At 43.5% G+C, this 23,909-nt stretch overlaps 1 protein-coding gene across 3 annotated transcripts in view; it reads left to right on the plus strand.

Annotated features, from left to right (window-relative positions):
* dgkg (diacylglycerol kinase, gamma) overlaps positions 1 to 21,001 on the plus strand; it is a 110,048-nt gene extending 89,047 nt beyond the window's left edge. For all 3 annotated transcript variants that reach the window (XM_080412972.1, XM_080412973.1, XM_080412974.1), the window contains 5 exons: positions 3,742 to 3,832; positions 6,571 to 6,772; positions 18,527 to 18,647; positions 19,741 to 19,801; positions 20,765 to 21,001. In XM_080412972.1, coding sequence (XP_080269098.1) covers positions 3,742 to 3,832; positions 6,571 to 6,772; positions 18,527 to 18,647; positions 19,741 to 19,801; positions 20,765 to 20,863 — 574 coding nt within the window. In that variant the 3' untranslated portion in view covers positions 20,864 to 21,001. The remainder of the gene's footprint in view (positions 1 to 3,741; positions 3,833 to 6,570; positions 6,773 to 18,526; positions 18,648 to 19,740; positions 19,802 to 20,764) is intronic.
* The last annotated feature ends 2,908 nt before the right edge of the window (positions 21,002 to 23,909 follow it).

The raw sequence follows: 23,909 nt of genomic DNA on the forward strand, positions 1-23,909 counted from the left end.
GCAATATTAAATGATTAAATAATTAACATTATACAAAGCAATGAATGGCATTCAAGCGGTTGAAATAAAGATTCAACTTTAAACTGTCCAAGTTTATGTTTATCTTGCCCTGTGCTGAATCATGTATGTGGGCTTTGTGAGCAGAATAGAAAGAACAGAAAAATAATTTAAAGCTCTTGCAATCAATGCTATTACTTACATTTTCTACAGTAATCTGCTAACGTGTGCTCGTTCTCAGTATCATGGCACAACACTGGCCTGGTACACCCACATGGCAACCAGCCTGTTTGTATCAATACCCATGTTGTCATCATTATCAGCAGCAAGGCCTTTTCATGTACGTACCATGCCCCATGAATGTACTGTCAATACCCTAAGCACACTGTCATTGTTTGTTTATATGAACAGGATTAAAGAGTCTGTCGGTTAAATATAGAAACAGAGCCCACAGGTGGATGCTGGGTGGTGGGAGCACAAAGCAACAGTAGAGCAGAGCAGCAAGATGGCAGCGCAGCAGCAAAAAGAATGAGCTATGTGCTAGTAATGGGTCGCTCATGATCGATTCGTTCAAAATAACTAGTTCATTGCCGTAAACAGGAACGAACTAGTTCACTTCCTGAAAGTGTTACGATCATGCTTTCATTCATGCCCCCCGTACACAGGATGGGAAGGCGGGCTGTTCCCGCGACAGACAGGCAGCGGTGCGGTTGAGTTGTTTTTCACTAGACAATAGCGCTACTGAACGGAGAGCGCGAACGAATCATTTGAACGGATCATTGCCGTGGACATGAACGAAATCGGTCGTTCACTGAAATGAACGTTTTTGCCCACCACTGTGTGCAGGGTGGTTTAAATAGCCCGCCCCCATCAGCTGGAGTGAGCATGTGACTGATCAGCTGATCAGGAATTGGCACTCCTTTGAGTTGTCTGCCTGAACTAGCTCTGCACGCTTTGCATCATTTCCAGCATAAGCAGGAAAGAGTCATTCACGCATTGCCCTCCTTAACAGTACCGTCATGTAACTGTTCCCGCAAGAGTTTAATGTTGCCGGTACAGTACTTAATACTTGTTTGCGAGGTGTCTATAAGCAGACTAGACATTTGGCAAAATAGATGTATGGAATGAACGGAAACAATAAATATCCATCTGCAGGTTGGTCGACCAACTAATTTTACTTTAATCTAGCGGTTAAACACTCTGCTCCATCGGTCTCTCTCTCTCTCTCTCTCTCTCTCTCTCTCTCTCTCTCTCTCTCTCTCTCTCTCTCTCTCTCTCTCTCTCCTCTCTCTCTCTCTCTCTCTCTCTCCTAGTCCCTACACGCCACAGTGTACTGAAAGGAGTTATGCTACTTGAACAACTTGCATCGTAGTTGGATTTATTTATTTTTAGATAATAACTTACAGTTACGCTACTGTTGCTCTTTTAGGAAGCATTCACACTTTCGCCTTGGGTTGCAGGCAGCCTCACTGTGCGATCGGCTCGCCCCAGTACACACACACACACACACACAAACCCACACACACACACACAATCTTTCTCTATTTCCTCCAAGTGCCTTTTCCCAGCGAATCTCTTACACCAACATTGTTTTGTTCATAGAACTAACATCTCTTATGTAAGGACCAACATGACACACTGTACTGGTAAAGTGACGCTTTTGCATTCACACTCACGTGCCAGGATAACAATGCAGACATTCTCACAAGGTAGGGTGACGTGACATTGATGGTACGAAATATGCCGGCATTCAAAATCAGCGTAAATTTCCACAGGACGCCTAAATTAAATATACCAGTAAAATTGCAGGCATTTCAAGTGAGTGAGAACAGGATTTTATTAGTCAGCAGGAGAAGTGGCAGAAGCAGAGCCCGACCGATGTCGGATTATTTTACTCCATGCCGATCCACTGACAGTGATTAGTGTTTTGACAGATATAACATTGATACTGATGTCGTAAAAAATAATGGCCGATATATGTACTACGGGGGTCACTCACCATCAACACAATGTCTCTCTACGCAAGCCAAACAAAGGGTGAAACACGTTAAGTGGAGATTATAAGGTCCAGTCATCGCTGAACAATGGAGGACTTCTGACTATATGAATGGTTAGACGCCCTCCCTCTCTCCTTTGTCAGATGCTGTGCTCAGATTCTTCCTGGTGTATCAGGTAACCTCCAGGGGGCTGAGCCTTCACATCAGTCAGTCAGTGAGCCAGTGATTCACCCCACTCCCGTCTGTCTAAAAAACCCTGGCTGCACGCTCCATTAATCTTTCATCAGGGCAGAGTGTGTGTGTGTGTGTGTGTGTGTGTGTGTGTGTGTGTGTGTGTGTGTGTGTGTGTGCGTGTGCGTGTGCGTGTGTGTCTTAATGCATTTGAGGTTTTACGGCAACATCAAGCAGAGATTTCACCTTGACTGTAAGCTGTGTTATTCAACCATTGGTCATTCACAAAAGTGTAACCAATGAAGACAAGATGACAACAACCTCTTAGTTGTTAGTTCTTAATAAAGTTATCTTTTGACAAAAAACTGGCCTATGAGGCAGAAATTAACCTGCATCTCGAGCCATTATGTCTGTAGGTTTCCTTTCTTCCTTACACACAATAACATTCACCATGAATGATTTTATCATCTCCTCCAGTGCCTTTCCAGCCCTGTCATACGTACCAGCTGTGGCATACAGGGACTGCAGCAACACATATTTGTTGGTGTCGACCCTTTGCGGTTCTTTACCCAGAGAGCACTGCTGTTACCCCAAAATTGCCTCCAGAGAAAGGGCCTTGGGGTGTTCTAACGTCCTGTGTCAAGCGGTCATCGGCTGTCCAATGCTGTCAGTTTTGTGACGTGAGATGAATTTGGGTGCTGGACAGCTTCAGTATGTGCTCATTCACACTGTAAAGAGACCTTGCCGTGGGCTTACAACATGGTTGACATATGCAGCCTGAAAGTGTGCAGCAGTGAGACCTGTGAATATTACGTGCCAGCTGTGGTGTTAAGTAACTAAGTACAGTTACTCAAGTACTGTACTTAAGTACAAGTTTGCGGTAGTCTTACTTTACTGGAGTATTTTAAAATACTTTTCAGTACTTTTACTACTCCACTACATCTCAGAGGCAAATATTATACTTTTACTCCTCTACAATTAGTAGAAAACTTTAGTTACTAGCTACTTTGTAGATTTTGATTATTATTACAAAACATTACCCACTTCAGCCCTATTCTTTGAGACACACATCTGGGTTTTTGACCAATAATCACCTTTGTTTGGCCCGATTTCGGGACAGCTGATGTTTTCTTTGGCTAAACAAAGGCATCACGTGACGTTGATCCCCTTCCCCTATCCACTCATACTAGGACATGATGTATGTGTAGGCAGAAGAATAAACATTTCGGTCATTTTAAAATAGCCGATCTACAAGCTCACAATGCGCATTGTGAGCTTGTAGATCTGCTATTTTCGAAAGTTTTATACATTTGAAAACTTGTGAAATGGGACATTCTGCCTAATGAGTACCGTCTACTTTTGGCACTGTAGGGACATTTTGATACCAATACTTTTGTACTTTTACTCAAGTAATTTTTTTATTCCGGACTTTTACTTGTAACAGAGTATTTCTACAATGCAGTATTGATACTTTTACTTAAGTAAGACGTGTGAGTACTTTTTCCACCACTGCGTGCCAGTTCAAGGACTCATGTCACTGTCTTTTCCCTCTCTTTTTCCACCTTTTCCTGTACAGAATGAAGAACAAGCTGTGGTACTTCGAGTTTGGCACCACTGAGACCATATCTGCTACATGCAAGAAGCTCAACGAATGCATAGAGGTGGAGGTGAGGCTTCTTGGTATACTGTAAAATCCTGAGTGTTAATCTAACCTCTGAGAGCATACAAATGTAACCAAATGGACCCTTAAGGGAGAAGTGTCACACAAAGGGATAGGTGAAGTAACAGGAATGTATTCAGCCACATGGTGTGTGATGAGTCAAATCTGAGGATGGGAAAACTAAACGTGTCTGCTGAAGCAAAAAAAATAAACAAGTATTTATACTGCCTGTCAACAAGCTGATGTCTCTCTCTTTCTACAGTGACATAACAGGCTCTTGAATTACAACCAACTTTTAAAGTTTCTTTCAGGCTTTAAGGGGAATTATAATAAAGTACGTACAGTAAAATCCTCAGTGTTAATTTAACTCAAAAACTGTAAAAGTTTGACCCTCACAGGGCTATGTCCATTTACACTCAAAATTAACCACTTCAACCCTATATAATTTGTTGACCAGGGTCCCGCAGGGTCTTTTTTTGCCTCGACATCAAATCTCTTCACCAAAAATTGCAGATCTACAAACTAATAACGTTGTGAATGTTTGCCTATTTTTGCTGAATGTTCGCCTATTATGACATCATGTCATCATGTCATTGACTCAGAATAAGGATGCTAGGGTTCATGTGGTAAAATTAACACTAAGGGTTTTACGCTGTACACTTCCCAAACGAATGAAGTGGGGCTATTCTTAGCTCTCTCAGACACACCCCATAATGTCATTGATTGCCTCTTTCTGCCAATATTGTCACCTTTGTGCTCAGCACACAGTGAGCCTCAAAGGTAACACTGGCTTCCATTTCCAAATCACATGCTCAACTTAGATAATATGTCTGAATGGCATGGTTGAGAAGCATATCGAGACAAAAAAAAAGAAGAATAAATAATGCACACATGCATGCACAAACGCACACATACTCGCAGACAAACTCACGCATTCACCAGCACACAAACTCTAGCCTTGATATGGAAGTGCTTTGTTCTAACAGAAATTTGTGATAACAATTTGTTCAACTTTAGAGGTGACTCCACAGTATACAGAAAGATGTTATCAGTATCAGGCGCTGGGGCTCTGAACTGCCAAGTTTGCACATTCTCTTGTTCTCGGCTAGACACTCATTCACAAGCACAATTAATGTTGACTAGGGGCCAGTGGCATGTTTTAATAATTACAGTTCAGCTAGAGAGCATGACCTGTTAGTACCACCCACCTCAGATCTCTGTGAACTGGTAATGATTACCATTTAGTGACTAAATGGTAATCATTACCAGTTTACAAAGATCTGAGGTGTTATTTTAAACTACACTGCCAGCCTTGTTAGTGTTACAGTGTTATGGCCCAGAGCTGTCTAACAAGACTTACCACGCAAGCTACAGACCTTTGTCAGATATAATTATACTAAAGTCATAATTATGCTATGCCCCGTGGAAATGGAATACATTTATAATGAAAGGATGAAGTGATTTACTGAGTGCGTGTGTGTGTGTGTGTGTGTGTGTGTGTGTGTGTGTGTGTGTGTGTGTGTGTGTGTGTGTGTGTGTGTGTGTGTGTGTGTGTGTGTGTGTGTGTGTGTTATTCTGTGTATGCATAGGTGTGTGTCTCTGTGTGTAGGCATGAGTGTATATTCTGTGTGTGTCCAGCAACAACCACATTATTTTTCATATGTACATATTGTACATACAACATCTCGCTATCCCTGTGGTTTGTCTGCTTGAGGTTGTGTGGTTCATTCTGGCATCATTTGTGGCTGCCACCATCAAGGGTGGGCAATGAGTCATGGCAAGGTGTTGTTTATATTCTCTTTCATTTGGTTTAAAGTATGTTGAATCCAGATGAGTTTGACAAACATTGACAAATTGGATAAACGGTACCAAATGGAATTCTATTCTGATCTCAGTGTTGAGCTATTATAGACCTTGATCTGTTCTTACATTGTTTACTATTCTACAGCTATCTTCCTCTGTTATACAGTTCTTGGAATTACATACTCAGCTTCTGTCCATGTAACATATCATGGCAAATCAATTGCCCATGCTGTTATCCATGATACACCAGCTGGGCCAAGTGAGTAAAGTCTCTGTGCTCTGTGACATTTTAATGCTGTCCAACTCTGACATTCCAGGTATCCATTAGCTGAAACCTCAGCATTGCCTCTGTTGGGTTATATAATCCATAAATATAAAATAAATGTTCCTTTCATATCTAATTCAACGTTAGGATTTCAGTACGATGTGAAACGCTAGCCTCCCTATTATTCAGCCCAGTCAGTTAACCACATTAACCTGGCATCCATATTTTGGGCATGTCATTATAGGGGAATGTTTTCACAGATAACCCCCCCCCCCATGCTATGGCAGGGCTGTGTTAAGTATTCTGCTTTAATAGGTCAAAGTGTTTCTTCATAATGAATCGTCCTCTCCTCTTTTTGCCAGACCCAGGGGGTCAGGCCTACATGAGGCTTTGTCTGTCCCTCTTTTCCTCCCGGTCAACGTTTTCCTCCCGGTTCAACGTTTTTCCTCCCGGTCCCTCTTTTCGATTGGCCAAGCTTAGCGTGACGTAGTGCTCTGATCTTCAGATTTCAACTTATAAAGTGGTTTGTAGGTGTGTTACATACTAGGAATTTATTCTGGGTCTGGCAGAACCAGGTCTCCTGGTCTTTGTTCTCTTTTGCTTTTCCCTGTCTGTCTCTCTCGCACTCTCTCCTGTTGCTTTTGTCATTCTCACTGCCTGTCTCTCTCTGTCCCCAGTGCGATGGGATCATCTTGGACCTCAGTAATACATCGTTGGAGGGCATCGCTGTCCTAAACATTCCCAGCATGCACGGCGGCTCCAACCTGTGGGGCGAAACCAAGAAGAGGCGCAACTACAACCGCATGAGCAAGAAGGTTCCGGACAGGATGCCGGCCAGCACTGTCACAGACGCTAAGGGACTCAAATTCTGTGTGCAAGGTGAGTCAAGCGAAAAGTGCAAGGACACACACATACACACCACAGAATGACTCCAGGTGCCACACAGGGCCTAAATCTTGGCTCTGCTGTCGTACTAAATGGATTGAATGTTTTCCATCCATGGTCTGAATGGAGCCCTATGGGGTGTCAAAAGATCTATTGTGTGTTGACAGTGTCGCTGACACTTTCATGGCCAAAACACAGCAGGCCAAACATTAGCTCATTTATACAGTTATAAAGAGAAGTCTTGTCTCCCCCCCACTATTGGGCCAGCATTGGCATATGGAACAAATGAGTGTACACTTCAACTTCTAGTGTGTACTTCCAAGGGAAACAGTTTGGGACCACAAGCCAGTGGATCTGTTTTCACATCTACCTCAGTGTTTGCAGAACACTCTACGGTAAAGTGCTTAGTGACCTCACAGTGTCGCCAGGCAGCAGGGGTTGCGTTGGATGTCAGTATCTATCTGTGTCCTGCCGTGGACGTATACAGTCCTTCTGCTCCCTGCGGGCTCGTAAGAAGACTGTTCTTTGTTCCTTTAGACCTTGGGGACAAGCAATGCTGGCAGATCTTACCTCAAGGACAGTGGCAGCAACTGAACAGCTATTTTAGATTTCTACAAATTGACCTCCAACATTGGAGGGAAAGGGAGGAGAGGAGAGTTGTATTATTGGCAATGTTCTTTCGTATTGTTTTGTCAAACAAACAGGACATGGTATTATGTGTCACATAACATAATTGAACAACCCAGACTATGTTTTCGCCCCTGTCCATCCGTCCGTACGCGTGTGTGTCTGTACGTACGCGTGTGTGTCCGTCCGTCCGTCTGTCCAGCACATTTAGCCCGATCAACCGATGAAACTGTGCACGCACACTCACATCGGCCTTTTATAGTGCCACCAGGAGGCAGATTTTTGCAATCACATTATCTCTGTCATGTGATCAAGATGGGTCGGTTTGATTTTTCATATTCCGTCCTGATTGGCTAAGATTGACTTCTACTACCTGGCCTGGCGGGGACCTGTGCTCCGAGGAGCACATTTTTCTAGTTTATGTTGTTCCCGGCAACTGTGTCAGTTGAATTCGTTTTTATAATGTCCTGTCATTTTATGCAATAAAAAGTTCGGGAATAATTCAGCTGTCACTACGGAGGATATTTATATTTCACAGGGAATCAAAAAGTGAAGAATTCTTTTTTTTATCAGTGGACGTCAGACGGCAGTTTTTCAAAAGTTGGGCCCATCCATGACATATGCAGAACTTTACTTTGTACCCTCACCCATATATCCTAACATCATGCCAATCCTCCTGTACTTTATTCATCCTTTATTTTCTGTCTTTCAATTCACCGCTTTGCATCTCCTCTGACTGTGCTGAAACTTGTTTCCATGGAGACTCCAGGGCTATGCTGTACCAGAAAGAGAGCGGCACAACAAGAGAAGCAAAGGATGAAAAAAATGACAGTAGAGAAAACATTAAAGAAAGACAGGAGAGAAGAGATATGAAAGCGAGGGAGAGAGAGGTGTTCAAGGTGTTTTATTGTCTCCTACGCATACACTACAGCAGCAATGCACGCAGGGAAATTGTTGTACAACCAATTTCCTCAACAATAATAAATAAATAATTTCATTTTAATCTTAATAAGTTAAAAAGCTAAATAGCATATAGCAACAAATGGCCTATACAGTATAGCTATTAATGGCAATAATAACAAATACTGAAAAATTAAATAGCATAAAATAACTGTACACCTGAGAGAGTGGAGCTCATCCAGGCATTTTTTGTGTGCGTGTGCTTTTGTATCTACTGTATATACATGTGCTTGCACACACATATAAATGCCTTTGTGAGTAAATGCATATTCAAGAACATACAGTACGCACGTGTGCTTACGTTTGGTCACCCCTACCCTTGAACACACACGCAAACTCAGATGGATGTCATTGTCTGTACGGTAACTTCCAGTCACATCACCATGCGGTCACCTTCCCAGCCTCTCAGCTAAGCAGCCGACCCCGCCCCCAGTGGTCCAATGGCCATCTCCTGTCCTGTGCTGGCACCACTGCCTGCCCTTACTGCTCAGGCCAAAGGTTCTGACTCCACAGGACATTCTGTCCATATGCCCCACGTATTTATAGCCAGAGAACACAGGGGAGAGTTTTGCTCACACACACACACAGGCGAGGCATATACACAGAGAGATAGTCTGTATAAGATATATAAGGGATGATGAACAGCTAAAGTGGTCATTATTGAGAAATAAACCCCAAGCAGAGGGGTCTTGAATAACCCTGAAGGGATTTATTCCTCAGTAATGACCGCAATGTTCATTATCCTGCTTATTACTACTTAATGTCGTACTGTGTAACTTTTTCAATTACAAACAAAATTCTTGCTATAATCTTTCACTGGTATATCTTTTCACAATACCATAAATGTCGGCTATTTGAACAATGTTTTTCAAAATAGTAAAAAATGGCAAAAAAGTTTAGGCATGAGGGGTAAGGCGTAATATGTATGAGGACTGACCCCACGAGGCAGTTGACATGCATGGATACTCTTTAAGACACATCACCCGTGGTGGCCATGCACTGATTAGCCCCAGGTGGGTATATAAGCCCCCCCCCCCCCCCCACGTGCGTGGCCACTTTGATTCTTTGATTTCCACAAGAGCAGAAGCAGACGTATGTTATCTCGGCATTTGAGGAAGAAAATATAGCGTGTGTTGTAGACTACGTTGCATTGTCCACTTACATTGGTAAGAAGGAGAGCTGGTCTTACAAGGCTCCTCTCTGGACGTTGCGTGGGTCTTTTATGCACGAACTGTAGCGAGATGCTGATCTGATCACGTTACATCCGACCTCGTCGGAGGAAACACAGAGCTGCTGCTGCTTCCCGGTGGTCCATTACACCACCGTGGCTCTGTCCCAAACGCGCTAAATCCAACCTCTGGTTGGAGGATGCGCTCGGGCGTGCACTGTCGCAGGTGGTTCCGACTTGCAACTACTTGCAACCATTATCCCCAATGGCAGTTGCAAGGAGTTGCATCGGTGTGGCCTGGCCTTAAAACTGTTTTGTTGCAAGGAGTTGCGACTAGTTGCATTGGTGGGGTCTGGCCATTAAAGTGTTCCCATAAATATAGAATATGTAGGGTGGAGAGACAGTCTTGACACGATAGAGGTAACAGTGAGGTTACATTGTAACCCGGGTGCTCTGAGTGGAGAGAGTGTTTTTTTCTTCTTTTTTTTTACAGCTGTACTGTATCACTCACATTATCAAACACATTGCATCATTATAAATATGGACTCATGGCAGACTGTTTGTCACATTATAAACATTTAACATTTGAGTACATGGAATATGGAATGCAGGTATACTCTAATGGTACATATTATTTACTAATAAAGAACCACTAAAGAAAATGGTCTATTCGATTCTACGGTTGCCAAAGGCAAAGGAGCTGATTGCCAAACCAGCCAAACCATTCTGTTTTCTGTTGTCTCCTAATTGTGTGCCCATGTTTACATACAAGTAAGACGCGCGAACGCGGGAAGCGAACGCACACCATTGTAGTAGTTATTGCCCCCCCCCCCCAATCTTATTTATTTGACTGTATCTGGCTCTGTTTTCAACTTGCCATCCGGCCTGAAATATGCACAAATGACATGGAATGCTTAGATATCCCAATAGCTGCTATATTTCTCTCAGAGGAGTGTAATTAGTCACCCAGGGGCAGGCGGATTGCAGCCACTGTAGTGCACTGAGATCTGTCAGCAGCCAATGAGAGCGTGAGTCACATGGGGGCGCGGCTGCACACAGGCAGTGCACACAATACTGCACACAGACAGACACACAACCCGAGCACGGTTTCATAGTAAGCTCCACTTGCGCGGAGGCTTCCGCTGCGTTCGCAATCATGTCATTATGAACATCTGCATAGCCATCAACTGGGTGAAGCAAAAAAAACAAAGGCCTCCCTTACCTTCCCTTCCAGTTCTTGTAGTTACTGTATTGTGTGTTAATTCAGTTGAAATCTTTGCTTTTCTAAATGTATGTTTTGAGCAAAATGCAAATAGTTTCTGGATTTCTGAGAGTGTGTGCATGCCAAGGCAATTGTGCATGCAAGTATGTGTGCGAGGGCATCTTTGTGCTACAGAGTTGTCCCACAGGGTTTAACCTTCATTAAATTTGTTCTTTGCTCTTTAATCCTATAAGGAAACAAATCTCAGAGTAGGGCATCTCTAGTTTCTCTGACAGACTGTGTGTGTGTGTGTGTGTGTGTGTGTGTGTGTGTGTGTGTGCGTGTGCGTGTGCGTGTGCGTGTGCACATATGTATGCACATTTTGTCATGTATTTATCCCACTATAGATGAGTGCGTACATGCTTGACTCCTAGTGTATTAACGTGCCTGCATGCACGGCTTACTACTAATTGTTAATGACAGTTGTTTGCTCTGCCCGCAACAAGATCATGCCTTTGAAGCTCTTTGCTGCAGATAACGCAATCAGCTAGGTTAAGTGAGCGAAAGGACCCTTGGGTGGTTCTGACCTCAGAGATGAATCCTTAAGCCTCTGATTTACTTTGTTTCTTGCTCTGAGTTGTCTACTAGCTTGTCTAGAGTAGACAACTCAGAGCAAGCAGTAGACTCTGCTGCATGGACAGAAAATACAGCTTAAGACAGATACACATTGCAGAGGGCTGGTAGCAAACATTTCACTGAGATATCTGCTCTTGCTGGATCTAAATTTAGGTGCTGCATCTTATATCCAGCTCTCATAAACAACATTCCTTAGCAACCGGATGGAATAGAAAATCCTACTTGACTTTAAAAAGTTTATTTTTTTGTCTTCAGTTTTCAAGCATAATGGAGTGGAGGAAACAATGTAAAATTGTGTGGTAGAACTGAACTGAAGCCTGAGATTCAGTCCCTGTCAGTCAGTTGTAGATGAATGGCAGTCAGAGGGGTGGAGGAGAAATTCACTCTGGCCAGGAGGCGTTGACAGGAAAAGGATATACGTACGCAGCTCCGGTGGCGAACTCCATCCATGCCCTGCTCCACCTCGAATCTTAATCTCTGCTCCATCTCTCCCCTCCCCAGTTCATTTCCTTTTCAGCGCCTGGATCAAATTCCTCAACTTCCTTTACAGGAGAGGGTGAGCGCAGAGCACAAACATACAGTAGATGTGCCACAGTCTGACACCGATATATTTCGGTGCGAGGGCAGAGGCACCCCCTTGACTCACAAGTGCAAATAAGTGGAGAAGCAGTGACTTTTGTCCGTGGGGTTAAATTGGTGCGAGGTTATAGAGGTGCACTATTTCAGGTGACCAGGTTCCCCAGTTTCTCTCACCTTTTGTGACTCATTCGTTTCTCATTCGTTTTCTCTCTATCTTCTCTTCTCACCACCCCTAGCCTCTCTCTCTCTCTCTCTCTCTCTCTCTCTCTCTCTCTCTCTCTCTCTCTCTCTCTCTCACACACACACACCCCCACCCCTTGCATGTCCTCCCCCACAACACTCTAGCTCTGTCAGTGTCTCCATGATGGAGGAGAGTGCTATTTCAGGCCCTCAGCAGCCAGGGAGCGTTTATTGTTTTCCTTTCACACGACAGAAAAGCAGAGTCTATAATTACTTTGATTTCCCCCAACCCTGTACAGCACAGTCAGTAGTACAGTAGCTATATCAAACAGCCTCAGAGTGGATGGACATTAGGGGAGTGAGATGACCTCCTACACATGTGCTCCAAGTCAATGAATGTTCGCGTGTCCTTCTGACAGTATAAGAACTTGCAGAAAAGATCATTAAAGAGTCTGTCAAAGCTGATGAGAACGGCTCTTGTCTGTACTTTCCCATGGCTGTCATTTTCCCCCCGGCAGAAAGTTCCCATGGAATTTTTATTGTTTGACAAGGCTGGCTGAGAAATAAAAACTGCAGCTTCATAACGTCAAACCTTTACTGGTCGTTTGACAGTGACGGGCTGAAGGGTTGCACATGGTGTATTTTTATACTGTCGTCGTAACATAGCGCACTCTGTCAAAAGGCCAAGTGAGCGCCGCTCACATATACCTTCACCTCCGTGTGTTGCTGGGGAGGTGAGGTCCAGTTTCTCCTCCCGTCTGCCGCAGCTCAGATCACCTTCATACAATGATGGCCTGGGAGCGGTGGGGGGTTGGGGGGTGGTTCAAGCGGATGGAGGAAGGAAATACATCCGCTGTATAATCCTGAGTGTTAATTTAATTCTGAGAGTGTGCAAATGTAACCAAATGGGTCCATTTGGTTACATTTGTACACTTGTGGAGTTCCAAATGGATACATTAACACTGAGGATTTCACTTTGTGTACTATAATTATAGGTGCACCAGTCCAGGATGACAATACAGCACTGAACTGCTCTTCCAAGGAAGTTATGATTGGTATGATCAATTTTTGTCATAGCCTGTGAGAGAAAAGGGTTGTGTTGTGGTGTGTTGGAAAGGTTTATGTGGACCTCTAGTGACCCTGCTGTATCTGTATAACGCTAATTCTAAAACAGGTTGGAAGGCTAAGTTCACTGATTTCAGACCTATACTTTATTAATATGATTTGCCTCTTATACATCTGCAGGTCTGCAGAGAATATTAGCTCCAGGGTGTCAGTAGAAACAGCGAGCTGTCATTTCTAGCCTCTTGATGCTAACAAGCAGTCCAAACAGGGTATGTCAGAGTAGCCCCCGAAAAGCCAGTCTGTGAAAGTGCCGTTGTGACCAACCACTGTTTCTTTACCTTGACAGCCGAGAAAGCAGCAGCATTTTCACTCTGTGGATATTTTTCTCCCAAACTTTCCAGTTAACCACTTAAATCCTCTATTCTCAGTGGAACGGACCTGAGTTACAACTGTACTTGGACCGTTTTTTTCCTTCGACACAACGTGCTGTGAGCTTGTAGATCGGCTGTTTTTGGCTAATGTTCCCCCCAGAATATGGATGCTGGATTTCAAGTGGTTAATGTTTAGGCTACAGTCTGACCTGACCATACACTAATTAGTAGTAGTAATAGTAGTAGTAGTAGTAGTAGTAGATCCAGTAATCCTGATTAGTAAGAGTGTGTGATGGCGGAACTATACATTTATGTACATTGTCCTTTGAATCTCCATTGAAAAAGGAGCTTGCTGTTTAAACCGACAACTGACTCTGGAGCTAATAATATTAGTAATATTTACCCATATAGAGGCTAACTACACACACACACACACACACACACACACACACACACACACACACACACACACACACACACACACACACACACACACACAGAGTATATACATATATATATAATATACATATATATATATATATATATATAGTTATATATATATGTATATATATATATATATATATATATATATATACTGTATATATATATATGGCGAACTTGAATAGATAGAATAAAGCAACTAATGATTAACTGTTATTAGTACAACATATTCTTCTTTTCCCTGACAATATCACATGAGAGACATGAAAATTAGAGGGGTTTTGTGTGTGTGTGTGTGTGTGTGTGTGTGTGTGTGTGTGTGTGTGTGTGTGTGTGTGTGTGTGTGTGTGTGTGTGTGTGTGTGTGTGTGTGTGTGTGTGTGTGTGTGTGTGTGTGTGTGTGTGTGTGTGTGTGTGTGTGTGCGCGCGTGCATGCATGTGTAGGTGTGTCATCGCATACAGAACACGTATGGGCGTACGCAATGCCCGCGTACTACATTTGTTCACCATTCTACAGAGTGTGAAGCACAGCAGTGACACAAACCTAGCTGCCTGCTGCTTGGCAGAGCACCACCATCCCATCCCATGATGCACTGCGGCCCCGGCTTATGTAAGAGGCTGTTCTGTTCTATTCTGGGTGCTACCTCACTGAGACGTAACAGCGCTTGCTGCATGAGAGTCAAAAGCACAAGAGCTCTGATGAGGCGGGAAACATTGGTGAGGTGAGAATCAGCATGGTGGGTGACTCTGCCATGAGGCTCACACACTGGGACGACGCCATGCCCATTTTTGGTAAAAGGAGGAAGTGGAGGTGTATTCAAGATTCAAAATTAATGCCGCACGATAAAAGCTTTTTAGATACTGTCATGAAATCTCAGAATAGAACTGCATCATTGGTAAATTTCAACATTTTCTTCTTTCCTGAGCAAGTCAAATTTGACTGCATTTGACTCCACTTCTGTAGACGTAACCACACGCTCTGCGGTTTCTAGCCACAGAAGAACGGCAGACTGTCTCCTTCCGTCCATCCAGACCCTCTCTTAATTCCCATCTGTCATGTGCATTCATTATATCACCCTTCCCCCTCTTAATCCCTTACTCACCAAATGCCCAGTTTGTCATTAATGGATGCCGAATCCTATTGTATTTTCTTAGAAAGCTCTGTGGGGGTTAGAGAAATGCAGACTGGAAATACATACAGTTCTTGGGAACCTAAAGGGCCGTTCACGCAGAGCACTATAACTATGAAAATTGCCTAAATGTTCTAAGTCAAGTGGATGGTAATATCCACGCCACAACTATAACAAATATGAATGTTATAGTTATCGTTATAGTTATAGTGCTCAATGTGAACAACCCTTAACCCTAACCACAAGACCCAGGCAGGGAGTGGTGGTGAGGCACAAGGAAAAATAAAAGAACAAATTTCTCTGTAATTGTCACAAATGCATAATTTGTATTGGATTGCCAGAAACCAATATTACTGAAAATTATAAATCTCCAAAATATACATTTTAGCATTCCTCTTGCGATGCTCTGTGTGATGCATTACTCTAGCTGAATAAGATAATGTACATGACAAACTCATTATTATTTTTGCAAACCTGTACACTTTAATAGAATCATGTGAAATATTGTAAATTATAGTTAAACCCTTTCCCCCCTCTACACCAAATCTATTCGCCAAAAATAGCCAATCTACAAGCTCACAATTCGTTGCATTCCAACACGTTGTGATCTGCTATTTTCACCTATTATGACATGCCCAGAATAGGGACACTAGGGTTCATGAGGTTAAACACCACACACAACAATGTATACACACACACACACACACACACACACACACACACACACACACACACACACACACACACACACACACACACACACACACACACACACACGTACACACACATGATCGTGCACAAATGACTACAACAAGCCAGCCATATGTGATACTGATAACTCATTGGAATGTTGCTCAGCTGCTGTACATGCTTAGTGTGGCCTTAAAGAGAATGCTATATTTCTTAAATTACATTTCCGTTCCAACACATCAGATGCTGTTGAATTTCTGGGTATTCTATATAACTTGATTCATACTATGACTTCATTAGATAGGCTTCAGCATAATTTAATGGTTGACAAATTATTTTTATGTTCAAGAGAGTTTCAAAACATTGGAAGGAACAACAAAACAATAAGATTTGTAGCAAATCCGAATGGCAGTCACTGTGAATAGTTTTGGCTTCACACGTAGCCTTTGCCTACAATCCTGACTTGCAAGTATGAGAATTCACCACGCTTCACAGAACAACAACATAACACACCCCACACGCCAGCACCTTCTCGTGAGTCCAGTGTTGCATCATGACCTTGCACAAAAGGCATCTCCTCCCCAGTGTAAAGTAAGAACACACAACCGTTTCCTGTTTGGAGTTTGAAACAAAGCCAGCAGGCTAAGCTAGGTCAGGCAACATTGGGAAATTATTAACAGTGTTTACATTGCAACAGACAGACAGGCCTGCAGCCTATAGTTCCAGTCAAAACAGGCAGAGCTGCAAGTTCTTGCTTGTCAGGACTAGACAGTGCTATGGCAACCAGACCCTCAGGGAACAGTCTGACCAGTTCCCTTGGCTCTTCCTCACATGATGACTTTGTTTACTCCTGCACTGATGCAACCCCTAGTATGTTTGAACTGACTCTTCACGGCTCTTTGTTATTTCCATTATCTGCATTGTATCGTTTTGAGTGTGTGTAGCTGCAGTAGAGAACAGAATGTGACACACGCTAAGATAACACTGAAACCCATACGGTACAATAGGACTGCTTACTGTCCAGTAAGACACAGCCATACAGTTCTGCCTGTATGGCCCAAGGCAGGCAGTCATGAGAGAGCTGCAGCTTTCTGTGCCCATGAAATTGGGCTGGGATATGTTTAGGGTGTTCAACTGGCTCCAGTTTGCCTGGCCACTGAAAGACTTTGCTAATCAGGTCTCAGAGCCCCACTCTGACCTGCATAATTAGCCCTGGAATATGGGTTTTACCAAGACGGAGATTTAACCCAATCATTCCTGGTCTAATTGTGTCCCTGTCACTAGCACACATTGTCCAGCATCGGCTCACCACAGGATTCTGTGGTCAAATCCGCCGTAAGTGAGCAGCGTAGTGCGTAGTCTCAGGTGGGTCAGCTCATCCAGCTTTGGGTTCCATAATAAGTGTGCTCTGGACAGAATGTGATCTGGGCCAATTGAGTTTTGTACGACACAGAGGGCTCCAACCAAATCAGTGCAGTATCATGAGAAACCTCAGAAACTGTTACTTTTCAGGAAATGGATCCAATGTAGTTATTATTTAGTCACAAGCTTTTGTTGATACTTTTCTTTGGTTCAACATTTATGAAACCCAGACACACTTAACCCCTTTCACTTTCTCTTACATTTGTTTCAAAATAGATCTGCAAGCTCACAACGGGTTGCATCGCGACATGTTGTGAGATTAAATAGGGCTTAAGTGGTTAATTAAAAACATTATTCATTTTTGTACATTTATACTTTGGGTCTCAAGCTGAAAATGTTGGGAAACACTAGCAGAAGATAGCAGGGGGGAGGAGCCACATCAGCTAAAACGCACCACAGTCCATCCCAATTACTGTGGCCCCAGTCAGTGATCCTCCATTTAAACTACTGTTGGCCCTGTGCTGTGTTAGTTCGGCGGTTGTCACATGGATAATGCATTACTCTATGTAAAGGGGAGCTGACAGGCCTCTTCATTTGTAGCACTGCTCAGTAGATTTGGTGCTGTTAGGCAGAGAGGAGAGTGAAAGCGAAAGACCACTCACATCGTCTCACATGAGTGTGCATTGTCATGTAGTAAGTCCTAGTGTAGGCATGTATGCCAGTGAAAACTAGGGGTGTGCCGATTTTTCACGAAACGATACGATACGATATTGGGCTCACAACTTCGATACGATTCCGATACGATTCCGATACGATTTCGATACGATACGATGCGATATTGGGCTCACAACTTCGATACGATTTCGATGCGATACGATACGCACTTTTTTATAATGAAAATATATGGGGGAGGAAAAAAAGCACATGCAAACAAATAATTCTGTTTTTGCATTATTCAGACATGCAAACTTGTAGCTTTTCAGCTACAATAGCCGTTTTGAATCCAAATAGGGCAATAGTGTGACACCTGACCGAAAAAACAACAACATGTTGTCACCCTTTTCACCTCAGGGCTGTTTGCATGCCTGATTATTATTATTGTAAAAAAAAAAAAAAAAAATCTTTTTCAAAACGATATATTTTTTCCTTCAAAACGATACATATCGTCACGAGAACGTATCGCGATATATCGCGGGACGATATATGGGCACACCCCTAGTGAAAACCCATGCACAACTCAACTCCATATTGACTCAAAGGCCCCAGGATATTAACCCATACCTCTGTTTCTGTCTGTCTCTCGCTCTCTACCTCTCTCTCACTGTCTCTCTCCTCCCAGACCTGAGTGACCAGCTGTTGGAGGTGGTTGGGCTGGAGGGTGCCATAGAGATGGGTCAGATCTACACAGGACTGAAAAGGGCCGGTCACAGACTGGCCCAGTGTGCCAGTGTCATCATCAGGTTTGCCTCATCATCAGATTATCTCCCACTGCTTGCCTCCCTGCCTCTACTCCATTCTTCCACATTCTGACATCCATTGCCCTGTCCATAAACTGTAGGGATAGATAGGGTTAAAGAAAATTCATTCAGTTATGAATTAAATAGATTTTCTTTTCCTTTTTTACGATTTATTTGATCACATATTTGAACTGGATGTTAATGCCTAATGCCTTATGTTTCATCATACAACAGCGTTGTGGACCGAAAATAACAGATACATACGCTTTTTTGGTCCATAGGAATGTCAAATCCCTATGACCAACTGACTGGCGGTCAAACGGGATGATAAATGATTTGTCTGACAGGCCTGAGGGCACTGCGGTCCGCCTTTCAGTTCTGCCACCATTTTGTCTAAAAGAGAGCGTTTCTGGCTCTGATGTTGTATGTTGCTCTTGCTATGCTCGGCTCATTTAACATCCACAGTGAACCAGTTACTGGACCATTTTAAAGGGGCAACATTCACGAGTTTCTCTCTCTCACCTGTTCAGTGAGCTGCCCTTAATATTTTCGTAGACCAGAGTAAAAGAGTATTCATCACAGTCATTCTCCCATACTGTGTTTCCCTACGCATGAAAGGCTTAAACTAACTTTGTGTGTGTGTGTGTGTGTGTGTGTGTGTGTGTGTGTGTGTGTGTGTGTGTGTGTGTGCGCGCGCGCGCACGCACGCACACACATCCTGCACATCCTGCACAGTGTGTGTGTATGCGTGTGTGTCGGGCAAGCATATACAGTATGTGTGTGTATCTGCGTGTCTCTGTGTGTGTGTGTGTGTGTGTGTGTGTGTGTGTGTGTGTGTGTGTGTGTGTGTGTGTGTGTGTGTGTGTGTATACAGTGGGTCTGTGAGTTTAGAGAGGGAGGGGTGGTGCTGTCTGGGACTGGGTCTCATGGGAACAAAGTGTGCACTGTTTGACTCTGTCCTGGGACGGTGTGAACAGGCCTTCCGTGCCTCGGAGGTGCGTGTGATCTGACCCCCCCCCCCCTCCCCCAACACCCCACACCGCCCCTTCTTCCCTCCCTAAACTCCACTCTCTTCACTCTAACCCTCTCCATACAGGACGTCAAGACCACTGCCAATGCAGATTGATGGAGAGCCCTGGATGCAGCCCCCCTGTGCGGTGAGACTGAACTACTTGTGTGTGTGTGTGTGTGTGTGTGTGTGTGTGTGTGTGTGTGTGTGTGTGTGTGTGTATGCTCATGTATGTACAGGTATGCATCTGTGTGACTTTTTTTTCCTTTTTTACAAAATTTAGAGTAGCCAATAATTTGGCTACCCAATTTAGTCGTTATGCCAATTGACTCACACATTTCTGTGTTGTCACTGCTGTTGTATCCTACTGACTCACCTGCCGGTGAGGAGCCCCCACCGGGAGGACGTAGAGCCTTTTGTCCTACTCCTCCCGCCCAACACGCCCTGCTGACGAGTGCCGCCCCAGCCCGTAGGAGTACGTGCAATGACCAATATCACCCTCCCCGCCCGGCTTCCCTCCCCCCAAACATGGGCCAATTGTGTTAGCATAGACACCTGACAAAGCCGGATGCACCACAGTGGATTTGAACCCACAACCTCTGTGGTGGCAGGCACTTAACCACTGCGCCACCCGAGCGCCCCATGACTTCCTTTTTGCGGCATTGGTCCGTCTTTCTATGTGTGTTCTTGTGCCTGCTTCCAGAATGTCAAGTCTGAAGTCTGAGATCGACATAGAGACCTTGCAGTCTCCTCTAACCTTCCATGAGAGCTAAGAACTCTCTTCATTCAAACACTGTTATGTCTTCCCATTGTCAGGTTTTCAAACACATTCCATCATTCCATCATGTTGTCCTCTCAGAATTCTATGGAGGCGTAATACCTTGTGTCCTGTGTGGTTTTTTTTATGAATGAAAGTTCATGTTTACATCTATCTGTTCTGAAAAGCCAGGAAATGACTAAAGAGAACTGTGTACCATGTGTCAGAAGTTGTCATGAGATGAGACGGAAATGGAGTTTGCTACACTTTGAAATCACAACTCACACTTTAGACTGAAACGAAAGGATTGTTCTTTATCGCATTGTTGTGTTGTGTTGATTCGTTATCTTACAGGTCCGGATCACACACAAGAACCAGGTGCCCATGTTACTGGGTCCACCTCAGAAGACGCCATTCTTTTTCTTCAAGAAGCGTAACAGGAGCCGTGATTAGGAGGCACACACCTCAACGCAGCACACACACATGGGCTCACAGACACACACACACACACACACACACACACACACACACACACACACACACACACACTCACACACACACACACACACACACACACACACTCGCATACAGTATACACACAAAAAAACGAAAACTCCCTCAAATGACTGTTCCTTCGCTGTGGGTGATGGGAGGGGTGGAGTTTCATTAACAGGAACACAACGACCAGGAGAACATTCCAAACGTCAATATCCTTACAGACAACTCTTTCCTAAATGGACCAACAGTAATTACCCCCCACTGGCCCACCCCGTTCCTGAAATGAAAGCCTCTCAGTTTATCGACCTTTTCCTGTGTATCCACCATCTTCTACTTACTCTCTGGACCATGGTCCCAAGTCCTCAGTGCATGGTGTGGCTTTAGTCCCAACATCTTGCCAAAGTAAAAAATATGTTAGGTCCCCACTCTCAGCCCAAACCTCAAGCCCTCAGCTCTATGCCAGTTTTAACATCTTACCGTTTCCTGCATGGGGAAACCCTAAAAGAATAGTGAAATGGGTCTGGGGTGGGTGGTTGGGTGGGTGAGTGTTGGTGAGGGGTGAGGGGTATGGGGTTACGAGGAGAAAAACAAGTCAGAGAAAGAACTAGGTTATAAGGTGAGATACTGAAGAAGGATAAGAAAATGAGGGTGTGATGGCATCTCTTTGTAGAACCTGTATGAATAATGGAACAGTGAGTACATGTAAGAGCGCTCACTCCACAGGCCTCCCTGCAGACCAAAAGCACAGCACGGTCGAGGAGAGGAAGAAGCCTCATCCATTATTGACCCGTTTAATTTTACAGGTTGATGGTAGTAGGGCATACCCGTGGCCTGGGATGTTTCGTTTACAGGTTGATGGTAGAAGGGCGTAACCATGGCGTGGGATGGGGGAAACATGTAGGGATTCTGCAGATGATCTGGAGCTAGACCTCAGGACAGGAAAGCTCCTTGACAGTTGTCCAGTTACTGTGCATAAATTGGTTATAAATGGACCAGACTGGACTGAAATGAGGGATTGCTGTGTTTCTGAAGTGTCTTGTTGTCTTCGGTGCGTACCAAAAGACACGTGTCCAGATTGAATCAACAACGGCTCCTGTCACCAAGCCACCCCCGGGCCGGGCCACCAAACGCCAGATGTCCTGACCCCCAGCCAGAGGACACTGGTAGTGAGGTTAGGGATTGAAATGAATCCCCTCTGGGGTGTAACAACGGGGGCCCCCAGGGGTTTTATTTACCAGAGCGCCGACAGGGGGAATCTAAAATTACCCCTCTATTTCAGGGAGGATCTATCAATCCTCCTGTGAAACTCTATGCTCTAATTATAGTGTCAAAACATCAACTGGCAATGTCAAGGGTGCAGGGAGTGTGAAAACCCAGGGCCATTACCCACTGTAAAATGCTGGGCATTTTTTTTTTCACTCATGATTTTTGCTTCAATGGGGTGTAAGTGATATTATTTTGTTCAAATAAGTGTTAAATAGCTCTATATTCCAATAGTAATCATTGCTATAGAGCGTTTGGTCTCCCTTTCTCTCCTGCTCTTTAGTAAACAGAGAATACATTTTCAGGTCCAGATGTTTACTAAACAAAGATGGAGAGAACCCTGTTACTGAGCAAACACTATAGCAACGATTACTATCTATGAGCTTTAAGATTTTGTTTTTTACAAAACCGTAACACCCCCAAACTAGACTAGACTAGACTTCACCAAATGATGATATGGTACTACAAATAAGGAAGTGGGTGGGTGTTTTTCTTTTAATCAGAAAAGGCATAGAAGTGATCAATAGGAGAAAATAACAAATACTAGCATGTTAATGTTGCCGATGCCTGTCACCGCAAAGACAGAACGCTTAGTTTAGTACTTACAGACTGTATCAAACATGAGCATATTACTGTCAATATGGCAAAATATACTATATGTGCAGACACAGTATTTGTATATATCTGGGAAGTAGGTGTAGTGCACATATACACATGAATGTGATTTTAATATTATGTAATTGTTATTAATGTAGACTTAGCTTAGAGGAGCACAGATCAGTATTCTTCAGCGGGTCACCATTATCAATGGCTCACAAAGGAGCTGGTGCAGAAAACCTCTGAAGGCAGTTTTACCCACACAATCTAATTCAGATGAGATCTAATAAAACATGCGTTTTTATCAGGTTTTGACCTGCTCGGTTCAGGTTGGTTCTTTCCTTTTCCACTAAATCAATAAATGAGCTATAAAGACATATTCATAACAGAATCTTAGGCGATCTTGAATGAGATAAACGAATGTAAATGGAGCAGTGTTAAAACAATACAATAAAATCTGCAGTTAATTTATCCATCATGTGTAACTCTGAGTATAAATGAAACCAAATGGCCACTTACATGTCCATTTGGTTAATTTATACTCTCTCAGAGTTAATTGAACAATCAGGATTTTACTGTGCATGGTCTATCTAATCTCTATTAGATTTGGGGAAAACTGCCTTGCTCCCTGCTGAAATGTATATGTATTAAGTGCAGGGCAGAGTACGGTTGGACAGAAGTTGTTCTGGTGCAAACTGTGCTCCAAGGGGTGAGGCTTCCATGCCTTTTTTACCCTGGTTCCCTTTAAAACAGTCACCACTCTCGCACCCAGGCCCCATTAAAACACAACAGTGTATCCGTTGTAGACAGCTAACCATTGCCTAGACATAATTGTACATTTTTCCATATAATAAGAAAACATCATTCCAGAGCTTGGGTTGAACTTCTTCAGGTCATTTTCATTGCAGTTTCAACTGCTCTTTTTTTGGTTTATATGACAATATATATAATGTAAATTAATAACACATGTGGTAAAACCTTTATACTCTACAAATAACACATAGACTGTTCCAATACAGCCTTATGAAGCTTGCTTTGTAGTTGAGTTGACCCCATGGAGCCTGGCGGCGAGACAACCCGGTGTGAAAATGAGTGCATGTTTACAGTTACTTTTCATTTAATGAAAGAATGATTTTAGAAA

Source organism: Gymnoscopelus braueri (assembly GCF_963280865.1).
Source record: "Gymnoscopelus braueri genome assembly, chromosome: 18".
NCBI lineage: Eukaryota > Metazoa > Chordata > Actinopteri > Myctophiformes > Myctophidae > Gymnoscopelus > Gymnoscopelus braueri.